We start from the raw sequence: 20,424 nt of genomic DNA, 5'->3' as shown, positions 1-20,424 counted from the left end.
ATTTATGCATGCTCTATGAGTAATTCTCATGGCCTTTTTAACCCAGTGCACAGCACTTTTTACAGCTGAGCTGTACCTGTAATGTGTCTGTGTATACACACACACGTATGTATATACATATATATTTGTATATATATATATATACAATATATATTTGTATATATATTTGTATATACATAAATGTGCGTATATACATATATGTATGTATATGTATGCATATATATGTATATATATATGCATATATATATATTCCCCCCCCATGACTCAGTTTACACATAGGAGCTCAACTGAGACAAGACATCATTTACAGCACTGGGAAGTTGTCTTGAGTGGTAATATGTGTATATTGATACATAAGGTTCCCCCCACACTCATTTACTTCATTCGGTATATCTTAGCTTCTCCCTCACTATTTTCATCCCAGCCTGTGAAACATGGTCTGCAGTTGCCAGCCTGATGTAAATGTTTATTTCCTAAAGCAAAGTGGTGTAAATTGGCTAAGCTGGCGATGCCTCCCCCCTCCCCTTACCAATGAGGACGACTCAATCTTTTTAGTGTCTTTCTCGGCCTCCCCTACCCTGTAATTTCTCTCAATAGCTTTTTAAAAGCCCCAAAATCAAGCTCGAAGCTGGTGTCTTGCGTGACTTCAAGTAAAACCAGGGGGGAATGGATAGTGCACATTGTCTTAGACATGTCTTTGAAGAATGGCGCTTTACAGACTGATGAATGTGTTTGTGGAGGAGGTTGCTTCTCTCTGCAAGTTGCCATGGCGGCCGGCTGTTGGGTCTTCCCACATGCAGGCCGTGCAGGCTCGGCCTGACACACTATCCGCTTCGTGTGCACTCTCTCTAGCAGAACACTGCTTTCCTGTTTACTCAGTGGCTACCCATTCTCCGTCTCCCAGATTTGCAGCTCTCAGGACTGAGGACAATGTCCCCACTTCTTTACTAAGTCATTTCTACTTCTGGCCAGCAGAGGGAAATTTCTGAAGGTTTCAAAAAGCTCTTTAGGGAAAGACCACCTGGTTGGTGGAACTCATAGATGGAGTAGGAGAGCAGAAGACACATGGCCACACCGTACTGAGCTCCCGGCAGTCTACTGGCAATAGTTCTTAGATCTGACACAGTGAATCGAGGTTTGTTAGAATCTTCTACTCTGTGATAATGTTGATTTTCTCTTGGGGGCAGAATAGTTCTTCCAATATGGATCTGAGTGACTTGCCATCAGATGCTGATGTGAAATACCCACCGAAGAGGTGTAGAAAGAATTGTATGACAGGCGTGGTACTCTGAGGGCCAGAGAATCAATTGTAGAATAAGATCACTGTTCAGTCTGGCCTCTTCCAGGTGTCTGTCACTCACCCAGTCACCTCTGAACAAGGTGACCAGCCTCCATCCCCCATTGACCTGGATCCACTACCTACTTGCTGTCTGATGTGTCTGGACAGCTTCCACTGTCAGAAGACACATTTTCTTTTCTTGGGCTGGTGCTGGGGACATGGAGGCATGGTCCCATGTAGATCAGGCTGGCCTGGAACTCGTGAGAATCTTGCTTCCGTCTGCGATGGATTCTTTCCAAAATCTCTTTAAAATTTTTATTTATTTATTTATTTATTTTATTTTAGCATATGAGTGTGTTGCTGCATGTATGTATATGTACCTTAGAGATCATTGGGTACCCTGGGACTAGAGTTACAGACAGTAGTGACCCTTGACTATATCTTCATGGTACAAAACTAATACATTATTTAAAATAAATAAAGAAGTAAATAATTGTGTTCTCTGTTTGGAGATTTCTTTTGCCATTTATATTTTTGACCCTTAATGAACATTCTACAGTATATATTACATGGGCATGGATGAAATTGAATGTGTACTTTCTTTTCTAACTTATGCTTATTGGTCCTTCACTGAAGAGCTGAGGGTAAGTGAGATCAAGTCTTACATAAAATAGTGTTTCTAAAACCTTGATGGCAGCTTCGGTGTCTTGTGTTAAGCATGTTTGTATAAACAATTAAGAAAGAGAGCAAACCCCAAGTTCTGTTCCTGATTTAAACTCTAAAAAAGCTGAAACAGTTGAGGCAATTAGCCCTGTAGAGCCCAACCACAGTGCCTCGTAAACATCCATTCTCTTCCCCCCCACTCCCCCAAACAAAAGGAATCATATTCATTCACCAACGTTTTAGCCCAGTTCTATCCAGCTTGGCGTTTTCCAAAAACTGAATTTACTAAGGTGAGCGTGGGTGTCTGCGAGTGTGCTTTAAGTCTGTGATTAAAATTTTGTTCTTTGTTTCTGGGGACAGGATGAATCCAGACAAAAGAGAGGGTTTCCTGGGAAGGATGTAAATACTGGCAGACTTTTTGGTATCACCACATTAAAAAGAATTTGACCTTCAGATATTCAAATGATAATATTAGTATATAATTGTATCTCTGACGTCTAGGACATATATAACCAATATTGAGTAGGCGGCTAAATAAAAGAAAAACGTCTGTCTACGTTGGAATCCCCAATAGCACCTCCAGACTTCCTCTCATGATAAATTCACTACATAATCTTTAATCGACTATGTGTGGTGAAAAAAAAAAATCTGTCTGGAGAAATGATATTTTTGTGGCACTGGAAATTACTTTTTGTTGAACTGTTTTCCTTCCAGCTTAGCTTTGAAATCTCTAAATTAATGACACTTTTTAGTTAAATAAATATTATCTATATTTATGGTCTAAACTTGTGGAAGGAATTATAGAAAAATGAAAAAGAACAATCCACCGTTATCAGTTTGGTAAGAGATGTAGGTTTATTTCAAGCAGAGGAGTCTGCAAGTGGGTGTATGGTGGTTATGCTTCTGGGGCGGAGTGGTGTGTCTGAACACTTCGTTTCCTCTAAACAAGGCTCTGCCATCTTGTCCATCTTTGTTTTCAGATGGTCTCCCAGCTTGAAGCCCAGGTATCAGAGCTTGTTGAACAGTTGGGAAATGAAGCTGAGCTTCACCGGAAAGCCCTACAGAGAGCCCACGAGGCAGAAAGCAAGTTGGAGGCTCTTCAGGGTCAGCTGAGTCACCTGGAGGGAGAACTGCTTTCTGGAGACGTCTTGAGAGACAACTTGAATCTCGAGAAACAGAAAGTAATGGAATGGGAGCATCCATTGATGCGAGTGTCTGTCGTGGGCTGAAAGTGGTACCCGAGAAAGTCCTGAACTTTGCAGTGTGTAGACTGGTCTTGTCCTCAGTTACAAGCAAATTTCCAAGGGATACTAAGTCTCTTCCTCTGCTTAGGGTTCCCTTGATTGTCAATCCTAACAGTCTGTATTTATTGTATGCCCACTGTCTATGAGGTTGGAAGGTTTGGGCAGCTGAATTGTGGGTGATGTATACTTTCTATTATTAAAGGCTCAGCGTTTAATAGAGGAGACAGGCATTTAGATACACTGCTGTAACATATATATATATGTGTATATATATATATATATATATATATATATATATATATATATATATAGTCATTGTCATAGTGTATTAATGAAGTATTGCAGACATTTCTGGACAACGAGGGGATTTTTACAAGAGAGGAGATAGTTCAATTCATCTTTGAAGGATAAATAGGATCACAGTGGGGGAAGGGATGTGTGCTGTGAAGCCTTGTAAACGCTATATTCAGAAAACACAGGATGGGTAATTATATATGGTAGAATGTGGCATTCCTAGTGGGGCATTGACACAGAGAAGAATGGGAAGCGAAGATCTTTTAGACCTGAAGTTTCTTTTCTTCCATAGAACATAAATTACAATTAATGTCTGTGGATATCAGCGTGCAGGCATTTGATGCCTAATGGCGTTTTTGTCACTGGTAGACTGCATGTATGAGAGCGGTCCAATATGACCATGGCTGGGTTATTGTGTAGTGGCGGAGCGTGTGCTTACCATGAACAAAGCCCTAGGTCTCACAGGCAGACTGTTCATGATGTCTACACAATGACAGCACCGTCTGATGCTGCGGGCTTCAGCAACACACGCCTAGAGGAGCTGGGATGTCACAATGGAACTACTCAGAAGAAATGGTAGCAATAGGTTAGGGGGAGACAAGAACAGCGCCAGAGAATAGTCCACCCTAAGGACCCGAGCATGGGCAGGGCAGCATGACTTGGAGATATTTTTGCAGACTGGGGAATGAGTGTGCCTTGTGCTGAGTGTGACTAGAAGGGAAGGGGTGCCGAGTTGAACGTGAGTAGCAGGGCCAAAGAAAGGTTTCGTTGGCAACAGTGAAGAGGTAAGAGCTTTTGAGCTGCAAGGATCCATGGAGAGAGGGCGGGAACAGAAAACGGGGGTGCAGGGGATCAAGAATATGGGGGCAGGAAAGTGTGCTCTGGAAACTCACTCCTTTTCCTTCTTCCGAACTTAAAAGAAATTGAGGATATGCCCTGGCTACATTATAGGGACCAGATGTGCAAAGATGTCTAAAAGGTGTCGTCATGGAGACGGATGTAGGATGCGGCAGGAAGTTGGAGGCAAGAGTGGCAGCTTCTTTCTTCTCCCCATATATGGGGACACGGCCCTCAAATTCTCCCTCCTCCCTCCTTCTTTCTTCTTCCTTCTCCTCCTCCCTTGGATCAGGTCTCACTCCATCGCTCAGGGTGACCTGGAACTCCGCATCCCCAGCTGGTCCGGCATCGGTGCAGGCTGGTCCTGAACCTGTGCCAATTTTCTCGCCTCCCTTCTAAGTGCTACAATCACAAACATGAACCACTAGGACCCATCTTCATGTAGGTTGCGTTTTCTTCCCTTCTGACCATATGAGTGTCTCATTAGTCTCCATTAAAATCCTGCCAAAATAGTTCTCAGTTATGAAAGCAGATTACATAAGCTGATCATGTCCACAGAGAGTTTTTCACAGACGAAAGTAACGAGAACGTGGTCATGTAAAATTGAAAATAAAGTTGTACAGAGGTTAAGTGCTAGACATAATCTAGACTAGTACAATACAGAGTAGAATGCATGGCCTCTAACTCAAGATAACCTGGGATTCAAATGAATAAGACACACAGCAAACCCCCTATTTTCCTAGAAAGCAAAAGATTTTTAAGCCAATTGGTTATGCCTGTATTTCTACGGTACTGAAGCACAGGACCATGAGATTGAGATAGCTTGGGCTACATAGTAAATTCAAAGCCAGCCTGGGAGACATAGTGATAGCTTATGTCACAACCAGGGGGTGGGGGAATAGAAAAAGAAATAAGACAACTTGCCATCAACCATAATCTTAAAAGAGAAAGATTTCTTTTATTTTTAATTATGTGCATGTGTGTGGGTCTGAGTGTGGGTGCCCTGGGAGTCCAGAGGAGGGCCTGGGATCCCCTATGCCCTGGAGTTGGAGTTAGAGGCAGTGGTGTCAGGAAACGAACTCGGATCTTCTGCCTAAACGGTCGGTGCACACTCTCAGCTGCTGAGCTGTTTCTCTAGCCGCTCAACTGTAATTACACAGAACGGCAAAGTCCTTGAGAGAAAGAGGTGCTTCCTCCGTGGGGCCTGGGTGTGGCCCCAGTTGAGTTCCTTCTTGCCTGTTGTAGAGCCAGCATGCAGAGTAGTCGGGCCACACAGAGAACTAGGAAATGTTTTTAAAAATGTAGATATTAACCCTCTATTGGATGTGTAATTGGGAAAGATCGTTTCCCCATTCTGTAGCCTGCCTATTTGTTCAAATGTCCTTGCGCTTTGCCATACAGAAACCTTTCGGTTTCATTAGGCCCCACTTATTAACTGATTAATTAATTAAGTGCCCGTGCTGTCCGTATTTTGTTCACAAAGTCTTTTCCTATGCCAATGAAGTCAATACAGTTCCCCACTTCCTGAGGTTCGGTGTATCTGGGATTATGTTGAGGTCCTTCATCTATTTGGAGTTGAGTTTTATGCAGGGAGATGAGTATACGTGCTTTCACGTGCAGCCATCCAGTTTGACCAGCATGGTTTGGTATAGACACTGTCTTTTATCTAGTGTGTATTTCTAGTGTCTTTGTTAAAAATCAGGGGTCCGTAGGCATATGGACTTATTTCTGGGTTTCAATTCCATTCCATTGATCAGCATGTCTATTTCTATGCCAATCCCATGTGGTTTTTACTCCTACAGCCCTGTACTACTTGAGATCAGGGATGAGGATGGCTCCAGCAGCTCTTTTGTTATACAGGATTGTTCTAGCTATCCCGGGTTCTCTGTGTTCCATGTTGAAAATGGCCCTTGCGATTTCTGGGAGGAATTGTGGTGGGGAATGCATTGGATATGTAGATTGCAGCTGGTAGCATGGCCATTTTCATCTATTATTCCTAAAAACAAGCAGTAGCAGCCAGGTCATGTTCAAGCACAGTAGAGATTTAACAAAATCCCAAAGGGAGAGCCATGAGAGCAAGAACTAACACTGTGACAACTCAGATATAAAACCGTCTGTTGTGTCAAAGCATAGTGAATGATACTATATTGGTAGTCACTATAGATTATAAAGATGATTCAATTGTATTCATGCTACTTAACAGAATTGGAAAATATGCACTTGCAGGTAATTCTATCCTGATGGTTCAGAGCTTAAGCTGGTGCACTTAGAGGGCAGGAAATCATATCCATTTCAACATCTAGTTGCTTGAAAGTGCCAGATGCTGAGAAGTCACTGCAATGAGAAGATGATATGGGGGCTAGAACCCAAATCCCGCAATTACCACAGGGCAAGTTTATTGATGGATTGGTTCACTCCTCTACCGCAACAGCGTTCTGTGTCCGAATCTGCTCAGACAAACAATAGCAGCCAAATGAAGGCAGACCTTCAGGCTTTGTGCAAGTTTAGTTTGTTAAAATATGAACTGTGGGGGCTAGAGAGATGCAAGAGGTAAGAGTGCCTGCTGCTCTTGGGCAGGACTCCGTCAGCACCCACCCACTAATAAATGTCTGTAACTCCAGTGCCTGTGGAACTGATGCCCCCTTTAAGCCACCGCGGGGCTGACGTCTTCCATACAGTTATGCTTTAGAGTGTTTGTCTCCTAAAACCCCCTTCCCTATGTGTGTGCATGTGCATGTGTGCATGCATTTTGTGTGTGTGTGTGTGTGTGTGTGTGTGAGTGGGTCAAAGGTTGAAAACATGTCTTCCTCAGTTGAGCTAGTGCTGCTCACCAAACCTGAAACTTACTAATTTGGCTACACTGGCTGGCCTGTGAACCCCAAGGCATCCCCCTGTCTCTGCCCCCTTCGTGGTGGAATTACAGGCACATTCAGGGTCCGGCTTTTTTTTTTTTTTTTTTTTTTTTTTTAAATGTATGTCTTGCGAGCCAAACTCAGGTTGCCATGTTTGTACTGCAAGCGCTTTACCAACTGAGACATCGTTCCAGTCCCGTTAAAGCATTTTAACTAAAACCATGGCAACTGCTGTTCAGCTTTAGTGTACATGTGGAGAACGTTGGTTTTGGAGCAATTTTGTTGTGTGCTGGGACAGACTGGGAGGGGCAAGGTTGCAGTGACTTTTGCCAAGAAACACACACAGAGACGAGGGTGGAATTAGGGGCTTAGCCCTTGTCATGTGGCAGGGCTTAGAAGTGTGTTTGACATTAAGCTGCCATCAAGGTTACTGGCCAGGACACTACTGAGTATTTGGACAGGGAGATGGTAATGTGGTTCAGACTTTCACATTGAAATCTTGGGGTCAGAATCCAGGCTCTGGGATGACCTGCAAGCTTGGGAGATTGAGAAGGACCACAGTGGGACCACACCCTAACTCTCATGTCCTGTTCCCATTCTTGTCTCTGGGTTTAGTATCTGCAGTTTCTGGATCAGCTTTCAGAGAAAATGAAACTGGGCCAGATTGCTGCTGACCTTGGCTTTGACATGCGTCTGGACGTAGTTTTAGCTCGCACAGAGCAGCTCGTCCGCCTAGAAAGCAATGCTGTCATTGAAAACAAGACCATCGCTCACAACTTACAGAGAAAGGTAGGCATTGATGCCCTCCGTAGCGCCACAAAAAGAAACTTTTGGAAAGCCCAAGTGTCACAATGATCTTATTACACTGTGATCGGCAGTGTGTCTAGGAAGCATATTGTATAAAAAAATGTATTTAGAAGCCGAGTCTCAGTTCTAAGTTCTGAAAATCTGATCGTGGCTGGACCATGTAACCTCCACACCCCACACACATGCTGTGGCATGCATGTGTCCTCCTACCATATACACAAAAAATAAAAATGTAGTAGACAAATTGGACGGTCCTACACCATTGGAACATAGTCAACACTTACTGGATTCTGTGGGAATGAAATATGAGTAATGATAATGATGATTAAATAATGGAGACAGAGGGCTTGAGGTTGGGTGGAGGTGGGTGGTAGGTTCTCGGGGGAGTAGAAGAGAGGCTGAGTGATTTGGATGGGCTGAGGTTTCAATAAGATCAAAATTTGTTGAATACATGTGTGAAATTTTCAAAGAATAGATAAAAACATTATTCAAAAACGTTGAAAGGTATTTGGTTGGAGAAATATCAAACGGGATTGTTAAGGGGTGACGCAGGTGTGGACCCAGCTGTCACCAATAGGCAAGAGACGAAAAGCAGTTTTCCGATTAAATGCTTCCACCTTGCAACACTTAGGGGATAATGATGGCTCACATTGCAGTCTTCAGCCCCCTCATCCGGCATTCGACAGTTCTCAATAGCCGGTTCCAGTGTCTCAATAGCCTGTCCCAGTGACCGAGCTGCTTGGATTTAATATCTGCCCAGTGAAGTGGCAGGCATAGCCCAGGAGACTCTCTTCTCATAGTCATTTTCTACAACCTATTCTAAATCCCTTCATCAATTTGATCACCATCGTCAGTGATGTTCCAAGAACTTACTCGCTGCTTGGTATGAGGAGCTCACTGTGTAACACAAAGAGTTCAAAGAAGCCAAATCTTCAAGAAGTCTGTTCCTGAGATTTGAAGTTTGTAAACAATGTCCTTAAAAGTCTCCTGGGAGCATCTTCTGCAAGAATGTATCAACCCTCATCCTGGGAGCTACTCAGCCAGGTTTTAAAGGGTGCAAATTATCTAGGGCAAGTTTTAAGTATCATGCAGGACCTTGTGTTTCAGAAAACGCTAGAGCTGCAATCGTGGCCACTGAGTACTGGAGACGATTTTGTCTGCGTCTTATTATATTCTACTTATTCTGCTCTTGATAAGCCTATTTTATTAGTCTTAAAAGTAATTTTGCATTTTTTATTATGAGGCACAGAATATTGGATGAAGCAGCTGTGGAGAGCTGACTTTTGTCACATTTTCTGGGGCTCCTTTGTCCCATACTTTGTAGCTACAGAATTAATTCTTGGAAAAAAATATGCATAAAAAAATTCAATCAGGGAAAGGAACCCGGTGACCTCTTTTTGAAGGTTTGCAAATGAGTCTCATTGAAGCACAGATAAAAATCGACATTATCAGAGTAATTCATTTATATTTACTGACTGTTCAATTATTTTGTCCAAAAAAAAAAAAATCCGTTTGTATCAAACCAGCTAAAGACCCAGAAAGAAAGACTGGAGAGCAAAGACGTGCATATGAACCTCCTTCGGCAGAAAATTGCCCAGCTGCAGCAGGAGACGCAGGCACGCACAGCCCTGGCTGTGGAGAGGGATGAGGCCCATCTTGCTGTCAGGAAGCTGGAGAAGAAGGTGGAGAGGATGCAGAAGGAGCTGAGCGCCTGTCGGGAATACAACACTGAGCTGAAAGCCAAGCTGGCTGACACCAATGAACTCAAGGCAAGTGTGGCTTCTTTCCCTGTTACTGTCTGCCATTGCACGTAAGGAATGGCAGCCTCGAAGCAGGCATGGTACTGTGTGCCTGTGATACCAGCTCTTGGAATGAAGGTAGAAGCAGGGAGATGAGGAGTCTAGAGCCGCTCTTGGTTATATAGAGAACTAACTGAAGGCCAGCCTGGGTTACGTGAGACCTCGAAATAAAAGAGACAAAAAACGTGGGACAAGTAAGAAGGCTCAGTGTGCAGTGTCTCCTCCTGTGAGTGGTGTGACAAATGTCTGTGGCCTTTTCCCTCTCCCTGTATGAGATTCCTGGGGAAATCACTATCTCTCTGGGGTCCACTCTTTCAATAGTCTGCAAGACCGAGAGACACAGTGTATCTTCATTTCCAGCAGGCCAGTTGCACAAGTCTTTGTTAGGTAAGCATTTGTTTAGGTGGGCACAAGAAAACCGATGCTCTATACACTGAAAGTCAGAGTATTGTCTTAGGGGCACTATTGCTGTGATGAAACACCATGACCAAAAGCAAGCTGGGGGAAGGGTTTATTTGGTTTACATTTCCATTTCACAGTTCAGCATTAAAGGAAGTCAGGGCAGGAACCTGGAGGCAGGAGCTGAGGCAAAGCAATGGAGGGATGCTGCTTACTGGCTTGCTCTTCAGGGCTTGCTCGGCCTGCTTTCTTACAGAACCCAGGACCACCAGTCCAGGGATGGCACCACCCACAGTAAGCTGGACCCTCCCCCACCAATCACTAATTAACAAAATGTCCCACAGGCTTGCTTACAGCCTCATCTAATGAAAGTTTTTCTTAACTGAGGCTTCATCCTCTCCGATGACTCTAGCTTGTGTCAAGTTGACAAAAAGCCAGCCAGTACAAAAACGTACTGTAGAAAAGGCCCACAGACAGGGGAGATGGAGAGGGTCTGTTGTAGTTCACACCTGACATAGTTCCATTCTGGATTTTTGCTTAACAATTTCCTTCTTGTTTAGGGAAGGAGTATTTTATTTATTTAGCTTGTACGTTGGACTTCATTTGATTGGAAGACACCCACCCACATTAGCTAGAACAATCTGGTCTGAAATAGGTTTGGAGCCTCAGTTACAAACTTAACTTGCTGGGCAGTGATACGGAGCACTTTTAATCCCAGCACTCAAGAAGCAGAGGTAGGTAGATCTCTGTGAGTTCGAGGCCAGCCTGGTCTACAAAGCAAGTTCTAGGACAGCCAGAGCTGTTACATAGAGAAACCCTGCCTCCAAAAAAGAAAAAAATAACTGTAGCATCTCAGATGCTGAGGCAGGAGGATTATGCATTTGAGGACATCATTGGCTATTTAGTGGGAGTCTGTGTAGGCAATGTGAAGTGGAACACATACAAAAATGCCTACCTGTTTTTAGTCTCACCTGCAAACATCCTCCAGGAAACATCTAGAACACCATTTCACTAGTATCTGGACATCATGGCCCATCCAAGCTGACATATAATATTAACCATTGTAATTCCTTTTGATGGGTAAATAATTGTCCATTACATGGATGTACCACCTTCTGTTTGTTCATTTAGCACAAGTTGCTTCTATTTTGGGGCTGTTGCAAATAAAGCTGCTATGAACATTTATGTTCCAGCTCTCATGACATTCCCATGTCTGTTACACACTAAGGCCAGCAACCATGACTCCAGGTTATCTGAATATCTCCTTGTAAGGCCCATGCATTAAGCTTTCTCAAGTTCTAGAACAAGAAAACACAAAACCCTTTCCAGATGAACTGTTAAATTTTAAATCGTTGTAAATTATCTTGGCTTGCAAACCTAAGTATTATGGAAATGTTTTTGAGAGACAGAACTATTTTTATTATTATTATTTTTTTATTTTACATGTTGATCCCAGTTCCCTCCCCTCTCTCCCTCTCTCCCTCCCTTTTACCCTCTCTCTCCCTTCACATGCACCCTGACCACTCTCCCCTCCCATCCCCCCACCCCAATTCCACATGTTGGACAATGCCATCCAGGTGGGGTCATGTAAATGATGGAACTATTTTTGTATAGATCTCCCTTCTATACAAATCTATCATAATTTTATGATGTCACATACTTAACTCTACATAGATTTGTCAGTTGAATTATACTTTTACCATTATAAAACCAATTTAGAAATCAAAGGACTGAAACTCAAACTAAGAAATAAATGGTAATTCAATCTGACTGATGATGCTGTTTAACTAAAATCACTATTAGCAAGGATGTGTGGCGCCAACTGCAGCTTTTGAGTTGGTCCTGCCTGCCTGTGGATTTTCCTTGCATGATGGAGTGTGTTCTACCACGTCTTTAAGTTTATGTGAAAGTACGATTTATGCATTAGCTGTACCTTTGTTCTTTTCTCATTAACCTGGCATTATTAAAGTAGTATTACTATTTGGCACAAGTATCACCTTGTAAGAAAATGCAGGCACTGAAATCTCACAGCAGAATTCTAGAGGACGTAGTAGAAGAGGTTTTGTGTAACCTCTCTACAGCCAGGTACTTCACACCGGCCCCAGCTATGATCAGTTTCTCTGGAGTATGTTGAAACACCCCATAATGCCATTGGCTCAGACAGGAAGGGTGTTAATTACTTTTTCACTGAAAAAGAATCAAGGAGCTGGGGTGGTGATTCAATGGTAGTATTGTATGTACAGGCCTCAGGAAAATCCTTAGCACTGCTGGTGTGTGTGTGTGTGTGTGTGTGTGTGTGTGTGTGTGTGTGTGTGTGTGTGTGTGTAAGGGAGCGGGCATACCTCATTTAGAAGGACCTCTCAGTGGCCATCAGAAGCCTGGTTTATTCTCCTTTCAACTTGAGCATCCTAGCCAATGTCTTCATTTCCTTTCATCTCCAGTCCCATGTAGATTCTGGGGCTCCGACCTCATCCCAGCTCCTAGCCAGGAGGAAAGCCTGAAAGATAACCTGTTGGCTATTTTCTGGGAATGACATAACAGCTCTGTGTCTCCATTGGCCAGAACTTATTCTCTTGACTTTGTTTAAATGAGGTCAGCCTGAGGAACAGGTCTTAACTCTGGCCAGTGAGAAAGGATGGTGCCTTAGCTGTCAGCCTGTAGCATGTTGCCTAACCCTTGTAGGAGCTGTGGTCCAAAACCAGCTCCAAAACCAGGGGAGAGCCATAAGTGTTTCCTTGGTGGTTTCCCAGAGACCTGAGCAGGCAGCAGCCCTCAGCCACAGGCAGATATTCTCTTTCTGACTTTCTCCATGCATCCCCCATACATTCCTTCCCCATGGTTTCCGCCCAGCCAGTGTAGCCCTTAGCCGTGTCCCTGGAGTCAGCTCTGTTCTACCATGCCCCAGATCATCTTGGATTGCTTTTCCCACTGTGCACAGGGAACAGGCCTGGAAAGGCAGACAGTTTGCTTTCTGGGGTGAGGGTAACTCTGCTGCCAGCTCCCTGAGCGTGGGCTGCTAGGGACAAGGAGGGAGGAGGAACTGCACAGTTGAATGTCTCTCCCACAGAGCTGTACTTTTGTGGACACAGCATCAGTTTTGGCTATCAGGACATTGTAGAACAGTCTTTCTCAACCCGTGGGTCGTGACCCCGAAGGGGTCCTAATGCTAAGACCGTAGGAAAACACAGATGTTTACACTGTGATTCATACACAGCAGTAGCAGAATTGGTTATGAAATAGTGCGACAGTAACTATGTTTGGGCGGGGGGTGTCACACAACACGAGGAACTGCATTAAAGGGGCCACAGCATCAGCAAGGTTGAGGACCACCGCGTTAGAGCATTGTAATCCCACGTCATGTACAGACTCGTGCAATCTGAGAGACTTAGTTACTGTCATTAACAACTGCAGCTGGGGAATTAGATCCCAGGGTTAGCCAACACAGAAGAGTTCAGATTTAATCACCTTTCTAGTGTGGGCCTTTGACCCTTAGGTGTAAGAGAGAATTGCCCACCAGACTGTACAGTTCTTTCCTGGGAAACAGACAGCATACATACAGTGTTTGCCACCAGTGGCACCCTGGGAACCTTCCCCGTCCTAGCTGGACTCCGGATGACACATCAGTCTTTTTTATGACCAGTTCCGTCTTACTGGAGGAAAATTAGAGGTCAGTTGCTTGCTGGACTCTGGGCTGCTCTGAGAAATTCCCTCAGGGGGATTAAGAAACCAATTTAGCCCCACCCTACTCCCAGGAATCTGCTGTCGGTTTGATTTTAGCTTCTACGTCATTCTTGCTGGCTCTGTGCTGGTGGCCGGACTTGGCGGTCCCCTCTTTAGAATCCGAGCAGTCCTCTGGGTAAGGAGAATGTGTCTCTCTTCCCATTCTGTCAACATGCCGATGCGCAGCTCAATTCAGCTCTTCCCTGTGGTCTCCTCTTGACCCTGTGTGCCAGCTCTCTCATCTCTGTGAGAGAATGAACACCTGATGCAAACAGCTTGACGGCAGGGAGAAGTGTTTTGGCTCACGGTTTCAGAGGCTTAGCTTATAGTTTCTTAGTTCTGTGTATGTCTGTAGGGCATCGTGGTGTCAGGGGCTTGCAGAGAGGGGTTTCTCTACCTGTGGTGGATACCAAGCAGAGGGAGGGGACTGAGTAAGAGGTAGAACTTCGAAAAACATACCCTCTAGTGACCAATTTCCTGTGCCACTTAAAGTCTTCTAGAACCTTCCAGAGGAATGCCACCACCTCAGAATATGCACTTCTGTGTTTTTTTTTCTTTTTTCTTTTTTTTTTAAATTTTATTTAATTTTATATAACAGTCCAATTAAATGAAAACAAACATTTATACACAATATTTGGGAATTTGGGCGTCGTTCTTTCCAAACTACTTCCTGCTGGTAAGGGGCGCTGTCTTGGGGGATTTGAAGAAGATTCAGATATCCTAGCTGTAGTCTGTAGGGCTGTTTTGTCCAGCTGTTTTGAATGTAGGATCAGCTTGTACTCTGTTTCAGGCGGTCTGGCGTGATCAAGCCACATTAGTCTGGAAGGAATCCACATCTTTTTATTTTCACTTCTGTGTTTTCTAAAAGAATGTTTACAAACTTATATAGACAATATTTAAATTCAGAGTATTTTTGGGCATACCTAATAAAACTCTGCACCCGTAAGTTGTAACTGCCCACTCTTGTATCCCTCGACTCCCAGACCTTCTCTATCTCTTTCTTAAGAAGATAACCATGTGATTTTGGGCAACTGGCTCAGTCTCTTGTCATGATGTTTTTAGGGCTCATCCATGTTGTAGCATGTCATAGCACTCCATTCTTGCTTATTGCTCTATAACCCATCTCAATGCAGGGCTCTACGACTGTTTTCCCCGCCCATCAGTTGATGGACATTTGGGAGGACCACCACTTTTTTGTGCTTATGAGTAATGCCTCTATGAACTTTGCATACAATTTTTTGAGTGGGCATATGGTTTTTACTTCTCTCTGGCTTATAACTAGTGATGGAATTGGTGGATCTTGTATTAGGCATTTTCAAAACTGCCTTCCATATCACGTATACCATGATTTTATATTCTACCCAGAAGTTTGGGAATGTTCTAGCTCCCACAATTCCCTGCTGACTTTTGTAATTGTCTTTTTGAATTTTAATCACCTCAGTGGATATTGTCTTGTAGCTTATTTGTACTTATTTATTTGGATTTTTTTTTTTTTTTGAGGTAAGCTCTAGTGTCATCTAGACTGACCTGAACTCACTAGGTGGACACGATTGGCCCTGAACATCTGATCTTACTTACTGCCTCTACTTCTCAAGTACTAGAATTAAAAGTATATGTCACTGTCTTAATGTCTTACCTGTTGCTTTAATGAAATATCCCAACCAAAAGCCACTTAGCGAATAAAGGGTTAATTTTTTTCCAAATTACAGAATGACATTTATTATAGCAATAAAGAATATGTGCTATACAACATAAAATATAATAAAGTAAAATAATATAAGGGAAAATAAAATATAATAAGTAAAAAATATTTGTAATTAATATAATATTGGAGCATTTGTGGTGTATGCCTTTAATCTCAGCACTCGGGAGGCAGAGGTAGGTGGATCTCTGTGAGTTCAAGGACAGCCTGGTCTACAGAGCTAATTCCAGGACAGGCTCCAAAGCAATACAGAGAAAACCTGTCTTGAAAAACCAGATATAAATATATATGTATGTATGTATGTATGTATGTATGTATGTATGTATGTATGAATGATATTGGAAAATAAAAGAACCAGAACATTTTGTAGTAAGTTTTTCTTAAATATGGATAAATGGAAGGAAGAAGGGACCTGTAAAGGGTTAATTGTGTCTTAAGATTCCAGGATACAGTCTATAGCAGAAATAGCCTTACTCCTCTGTTCAACCTGTAAGAAGAGTGCTGAGCTTCTGGGATGATGAGGTGCCTCCAGCAGAGAGCTTGGACCACCTGACCCCAGCTTTTCCTCCTGTCTGTCTGTCGGTCCTTCATTCCCCCGCTGCCCCTGTTGCGTCTGACCCAGCACTTGCTTTTACAAGGAGCTACAGTAGGATCTCACAGGCTCCCAGTGAAGACACCCCCCCCATCCCAGGAGCCCCTGTTAGGGCTTTAAGGCCCTAGGGTGAGTCTCAAGTTGGGGACCATCTCTGCCCTTTGTCTGCACAGGACTCGGTGACATCATTTGCCTCATGCTCACTAGTGCTTTCCACAGGTTTCCCTCACAGCGACGAGGGGACGTGGCATCATTGGGGGCACACTGCCACTGCTGTCACCCCTGGTCAGCATGGACAGTTGAACCTTCTCAAGGCTTTCTTGCAGCCACCTCACTCCAGAACCACGCTGTCTGCAATTTTATTAGATTAATTTCCCGAACAAGGGTACACTGTCATTTGTAAGTCACAGTGACTGGGGCCATGCCTGTGCAGCTTATGCTGTTCTGCAAGGTCTCTATAGCTGCTTGGGATGAAGTCTGTTCTCTAGTCCAGTGAGTTCCATTGACTTCTCAGTTGTCTTGGTATACAGGATCGTCTCAAGATGAACAAGGGTGAAATGATCCTCATTCTCTTGACTCCTTAGATTAAAACTTTGGAACAGACCAAAGCCATTGAAGACTTAAGTCAATCCCGAGACAAGTTGGAGAAACTGAAGGAGAAAGCGGAGAAAAAGCTCACATTGCTCAAGTCCGAACTGGAAAATGTAGAGGATGAGGCTAGAGCAGACAAGGGAAGGGCCATGGCCTTGACAGAGTTGTTCACTGGTGAACTGAAGACCCTGAAGAAGTCTCTGGAAGAATCGGAGAGGAGAGAACAGCAGGTAGATAAAAATATGCTGGTGGAATCCTCTTCAAGCCATGGCAGGATGGTTCCAAAGCTTCCATGAGAAGCCACACACTTAGTGACAGGGACACCTTTAAGAACAGGAATGCCGTCATGTGCAAGGCCACATTCAGCTCCCCTATACCATTCTATTTTTAGCATATTGCTGCAAAGGAGAGCATTATTCATACATTTCCCCCAACACAATTTGTAAAGGTTTCTATATTAACAGATCCGCCCACTTGCCAAGCATCTTTTTTGGCATGCCAATAAATCATTGAGTTTCTTGGCCAAGAAAAGCAATTCATGCTTGCATGACATAGACTGTAAGAAAGAAAAAGATATTAATGTGCTTCTCAAAGCCACAGAAAGCCAGTGTGAAGCTGGCTTCTGGTGGTGATGAGATGTTTTGCGTTTTATACTTGCCTCTGGAGCTGGCCTCATCTCACAGCATTTAATATTAAGCAGGGCTAGGAACTCACAGAGAAGCTTTATCTCCTGCAGAGATCAGTTGCAGGAAACAGCCTCCAATCTCAAACAGTGGCACCCAGACTTCATGGTTGACCAAGTGCAGATGTAGGCCATAAAAAAGGTACACACTGGCTGGCTGGCTGCAAGGAGGAGTATTTTATCTGCTGAGCACATCAGGTCAGACATAAAGAACTCCGTCCCGGGCAATGTGACCCCTAATGCCTTTGACTAGCATGTCACTTTCTGAAGCTGAAAAGGGCAGAGAATGGACTCTGCCCCTAGGATTTTTTTTTCCCCTTACTCTGCTTTGACTCATGTGTCAGGCAGAGCTGGGAGAGCCAAACTCTAAGGGCAAGTGTTCTCAGGGAGAAAACATCTCAGGGATTGTGAGTTTTGGCCACATTAAAAAGGGTGGGACAGCTTGAGAGGAACTCTTGCATTGGAGAGGCCAGGCTGGTGCCTTGTTCTATTTAGGTGATTTGACAAAACTTGGGAAGCAGAGTAGCTCCTACACAGGACAGTTATTTCTCTTAGGTCTAAGGTTGGAGAGTCAGGGTCAAGGTGTCAGTAGACTGGGTATCAGATTTGTAATGGCGTCTTCACGAACCCTCAGTGGTGAAAGTTCTCTGGGGCTTCATTGATAAGGATACCATTTCTATCCTGGGGACTCCACCATGGTGACCTTATACTAATGAACTCACAAGGCCCCTCCTTCCGGTATCATCCCACTATGTTTCAACATAGATTTAGGGGCTGGGATGTGCAAATAAGAGAAGCTTTTGTCTCCCATGCTGGACCATCCCTGGGAAGGAAGTTGGGGATAAATGTTAGGATGGTGTTCTGATGGTACCCCATCAGCAGATTGCATCCCATCCTTTCTGAAAAGGAAGGTATTTAGTGAGTTGTCTCCATGATTCCCCTGTTTTGCCTGTGTTAGCGTACGGCCACAGAATCCACCCTAGGAGACTATGATGAGAGTCAATGCCCATTCTGACCATTGCCTATGGCTTCTACTTTGCCCCTTCTCCATGGACACCTAGCAATCTCCGATGAGCCCAGTGTTAGAACCATACATCGAGGTAGTTTGTGAAGGACAGGGAAGCCCTCCTGTGTTCATCAGCTCATCCTTTCTCTTTGAGTGTCAGAAATGTACTGCTCAGTTATCACTTCAATGCAGCAATGTTTATCATTCACAGGCCAACATTGATATAGCACATTTGAGGCCCCAGAACATGTCCTCAGTTATCATTTCCCTTGTCTGGGATGTCAGAGCAGACTGAGGGAGGTCAGAGTCTTGGTGATGATTGTTTCCTGGAGTTCTTGACTCAGCAGCAAATACACACATGACCAACCACTTGACTCACAAGAGATTATGAGATTCCGGAAGCCTGGGGAACCTGCAGGGATTTTGGAAGTCATTTAGCAGTCAAGCCTACTTATTCGTAATTTAGACTAGAGTGGGTAATTTGCCTACCTCACACAAATCTTGGTTTCCCTCTTTTGCTATTGTTGTTACATTTGACCTGGCAATGGCTATATGTTCTTTCCCAGCTAATGTATCTCTGCTTAATATTTGCAGCTACTGGACTTCAGGGAGGTGGTTTCCCAGATTCTGGGCTTAAACTTAACCTCTCTCACACATCCTGACAATGAGATCATCAAATGCCTGGAAAGACTGGTCCATACACACCACCATCACTTTGTTACCTGTGCCTGCCTCAAAGACGCGACTACTGAGCACAACAGTTGCTCTCAGTGCCAATTAGAACTCCTGCATTGACCACCTGCCTCCTGGGCAGGGTACAAGTCTCAAGTTGCGCAGCTCAAAAATTCCCTGTAGTTTTGAAATTTGGCCAGCGTGTGACAATTATCTACTTTGATGACATAGTGAGAATGTATCGTGGGAAATAAGGTCTCCAAAAGTGCCATTGCTAGCACCAAAGAGATGGCTCAGCAGGTGAAGAAGGCTCTTGCTGCCAAGCTCGACAACCTGAGTTCAATCCCTGGGACCCACATGGGAGAAGGAGACAGTTGACTCCTGCAAGTTTTCCTCTGTCCCATACGCAATCTGTCATACAAGTTTACACACACACACCTTGTTAGCTAGTGCACTGGGACCCACAGGAGTACCAAGGTTCATATGAGCACAGAGTTTAGAATGGCAGACCTTCTGGAACATTACTGATGGCTTCACATCAGATGGCTTTGGAAGACCTGTGTGCAGGTCTTCCAAAAAAATATTCTTTAAAGTTATTTTATTTTTAGTTGTGTGCGTATGTGTGTGCATGCATGCGCAGTGTGCCCAGGTGCCAGCAGAGACCGTAAGAGGGAGTCAGCTCCCTTGGTACTGGATTACAGGCTGTTGTAAAGCACTTGATGTAGGTTCCGGGAACTGAACTCAGGTCCTCTGCAAGAGTAGCAAGTGCCGTTAACAACTGAGCCATCTCTCCAGCCCCATAAAAATTTATTCATCTGTCTGTCTGTCTGTCTATCTATCTATCTATCTTTCTATCTTTCTATCTATCTATCCATCTATCTATCTATCTATCTATCTAATCTGAATACATACAGTTTGACACGTAATAATTGTACCTGTTTATACATTTCTGGATGACACTCTAATCCATGCATACATGTGTGATCATGAGCTCAGGATAGCATGGTAGGGTCTTAATGTCTTACAGGCTTTCCAAGGCCCAGAGGCAATTGTACTAACTTAGGTTCTACATGGTTAGTGTGGGAGCCAGGATGTGCATGGCCTCGGCGGCACCTCTTATTTTCTCAGGTTCTCCTTGGTTTTGAGGCTGGAGGAATCCCTGGCATGCAAGAGGGAAGGCATCCCTCCATGTGAGTAGCGCTCACATAGGTCTGAGGGCTGGTAAGAAACATGGTTGCTTTTACTGATGCTCCCAGGTTATGAATGGTGGCTTTGAAAGTGTGAA

At 43.9% G+C, this 20,424-nt stretch overlaps 1 protein-coding gene across 2 annotated transcripts in view; it reads left to right on the top strand.

Moving 5' to 3' along the window:
* The window catches only part of Ccdc170 (coiled-coil domain containing 170), a 64,191-nt gene extending 44,914 nt beyond the window's left edge, over positions 1–19,277 (top strand). Inside the window, exons 7-11 of one of the 2 annotated variants that reach the window (XM_051206005.1) lie at positions 2,923–3,123; positions 7,785–7,958; positions 9,503–9,745; positions 16,773–17,009; positions 19,062–19,277. In XM_051206005.1, the coding sequence (XP_051061962.1) occupies positions 2,923–3,123; positions 7,785–7,958; positions 9,503–9,745; positions 16,773–17,009; positions 19,062–19,262 (1,056 nt within the window). In that variant the 3' untranslated portion in view covers positions 19,263–19,277. Of the gene's footprint in view, positions 1–2,922; positions 3,124–7,784; positions 7,959–9,502; positions 9,746–16,772; positions 17,010–18,232; positions 18,342–19,061 lie in introns of those variants that run through there. The other variant, XM_051206006.1, reaches the window with a different exon arrangement.
* Positions 19,278–20,424: the final 1,147 nt, after the last annotated feature.

This window comes from Phodopus roborovskii, unplaced genomic scaffold (assembly GCF_943737965.1).
Source record: "Phodopus roborovskii unplaced genomic scaffold, PHOROB, whole genome shotgun sequence".
Taxonomy (NCBI): domain Eukaryota; kingdom Metazoa; phylum Chordata; class Mammalia; order Rodentia; family Cricetidae; genus Phodopus; species Phodopus roborovskii.
The sequence above is the reverse complement of the archived record's forward strand: the minus strand, read 5'-3'. Positions and strand labels throughout refer to the sequence as shown.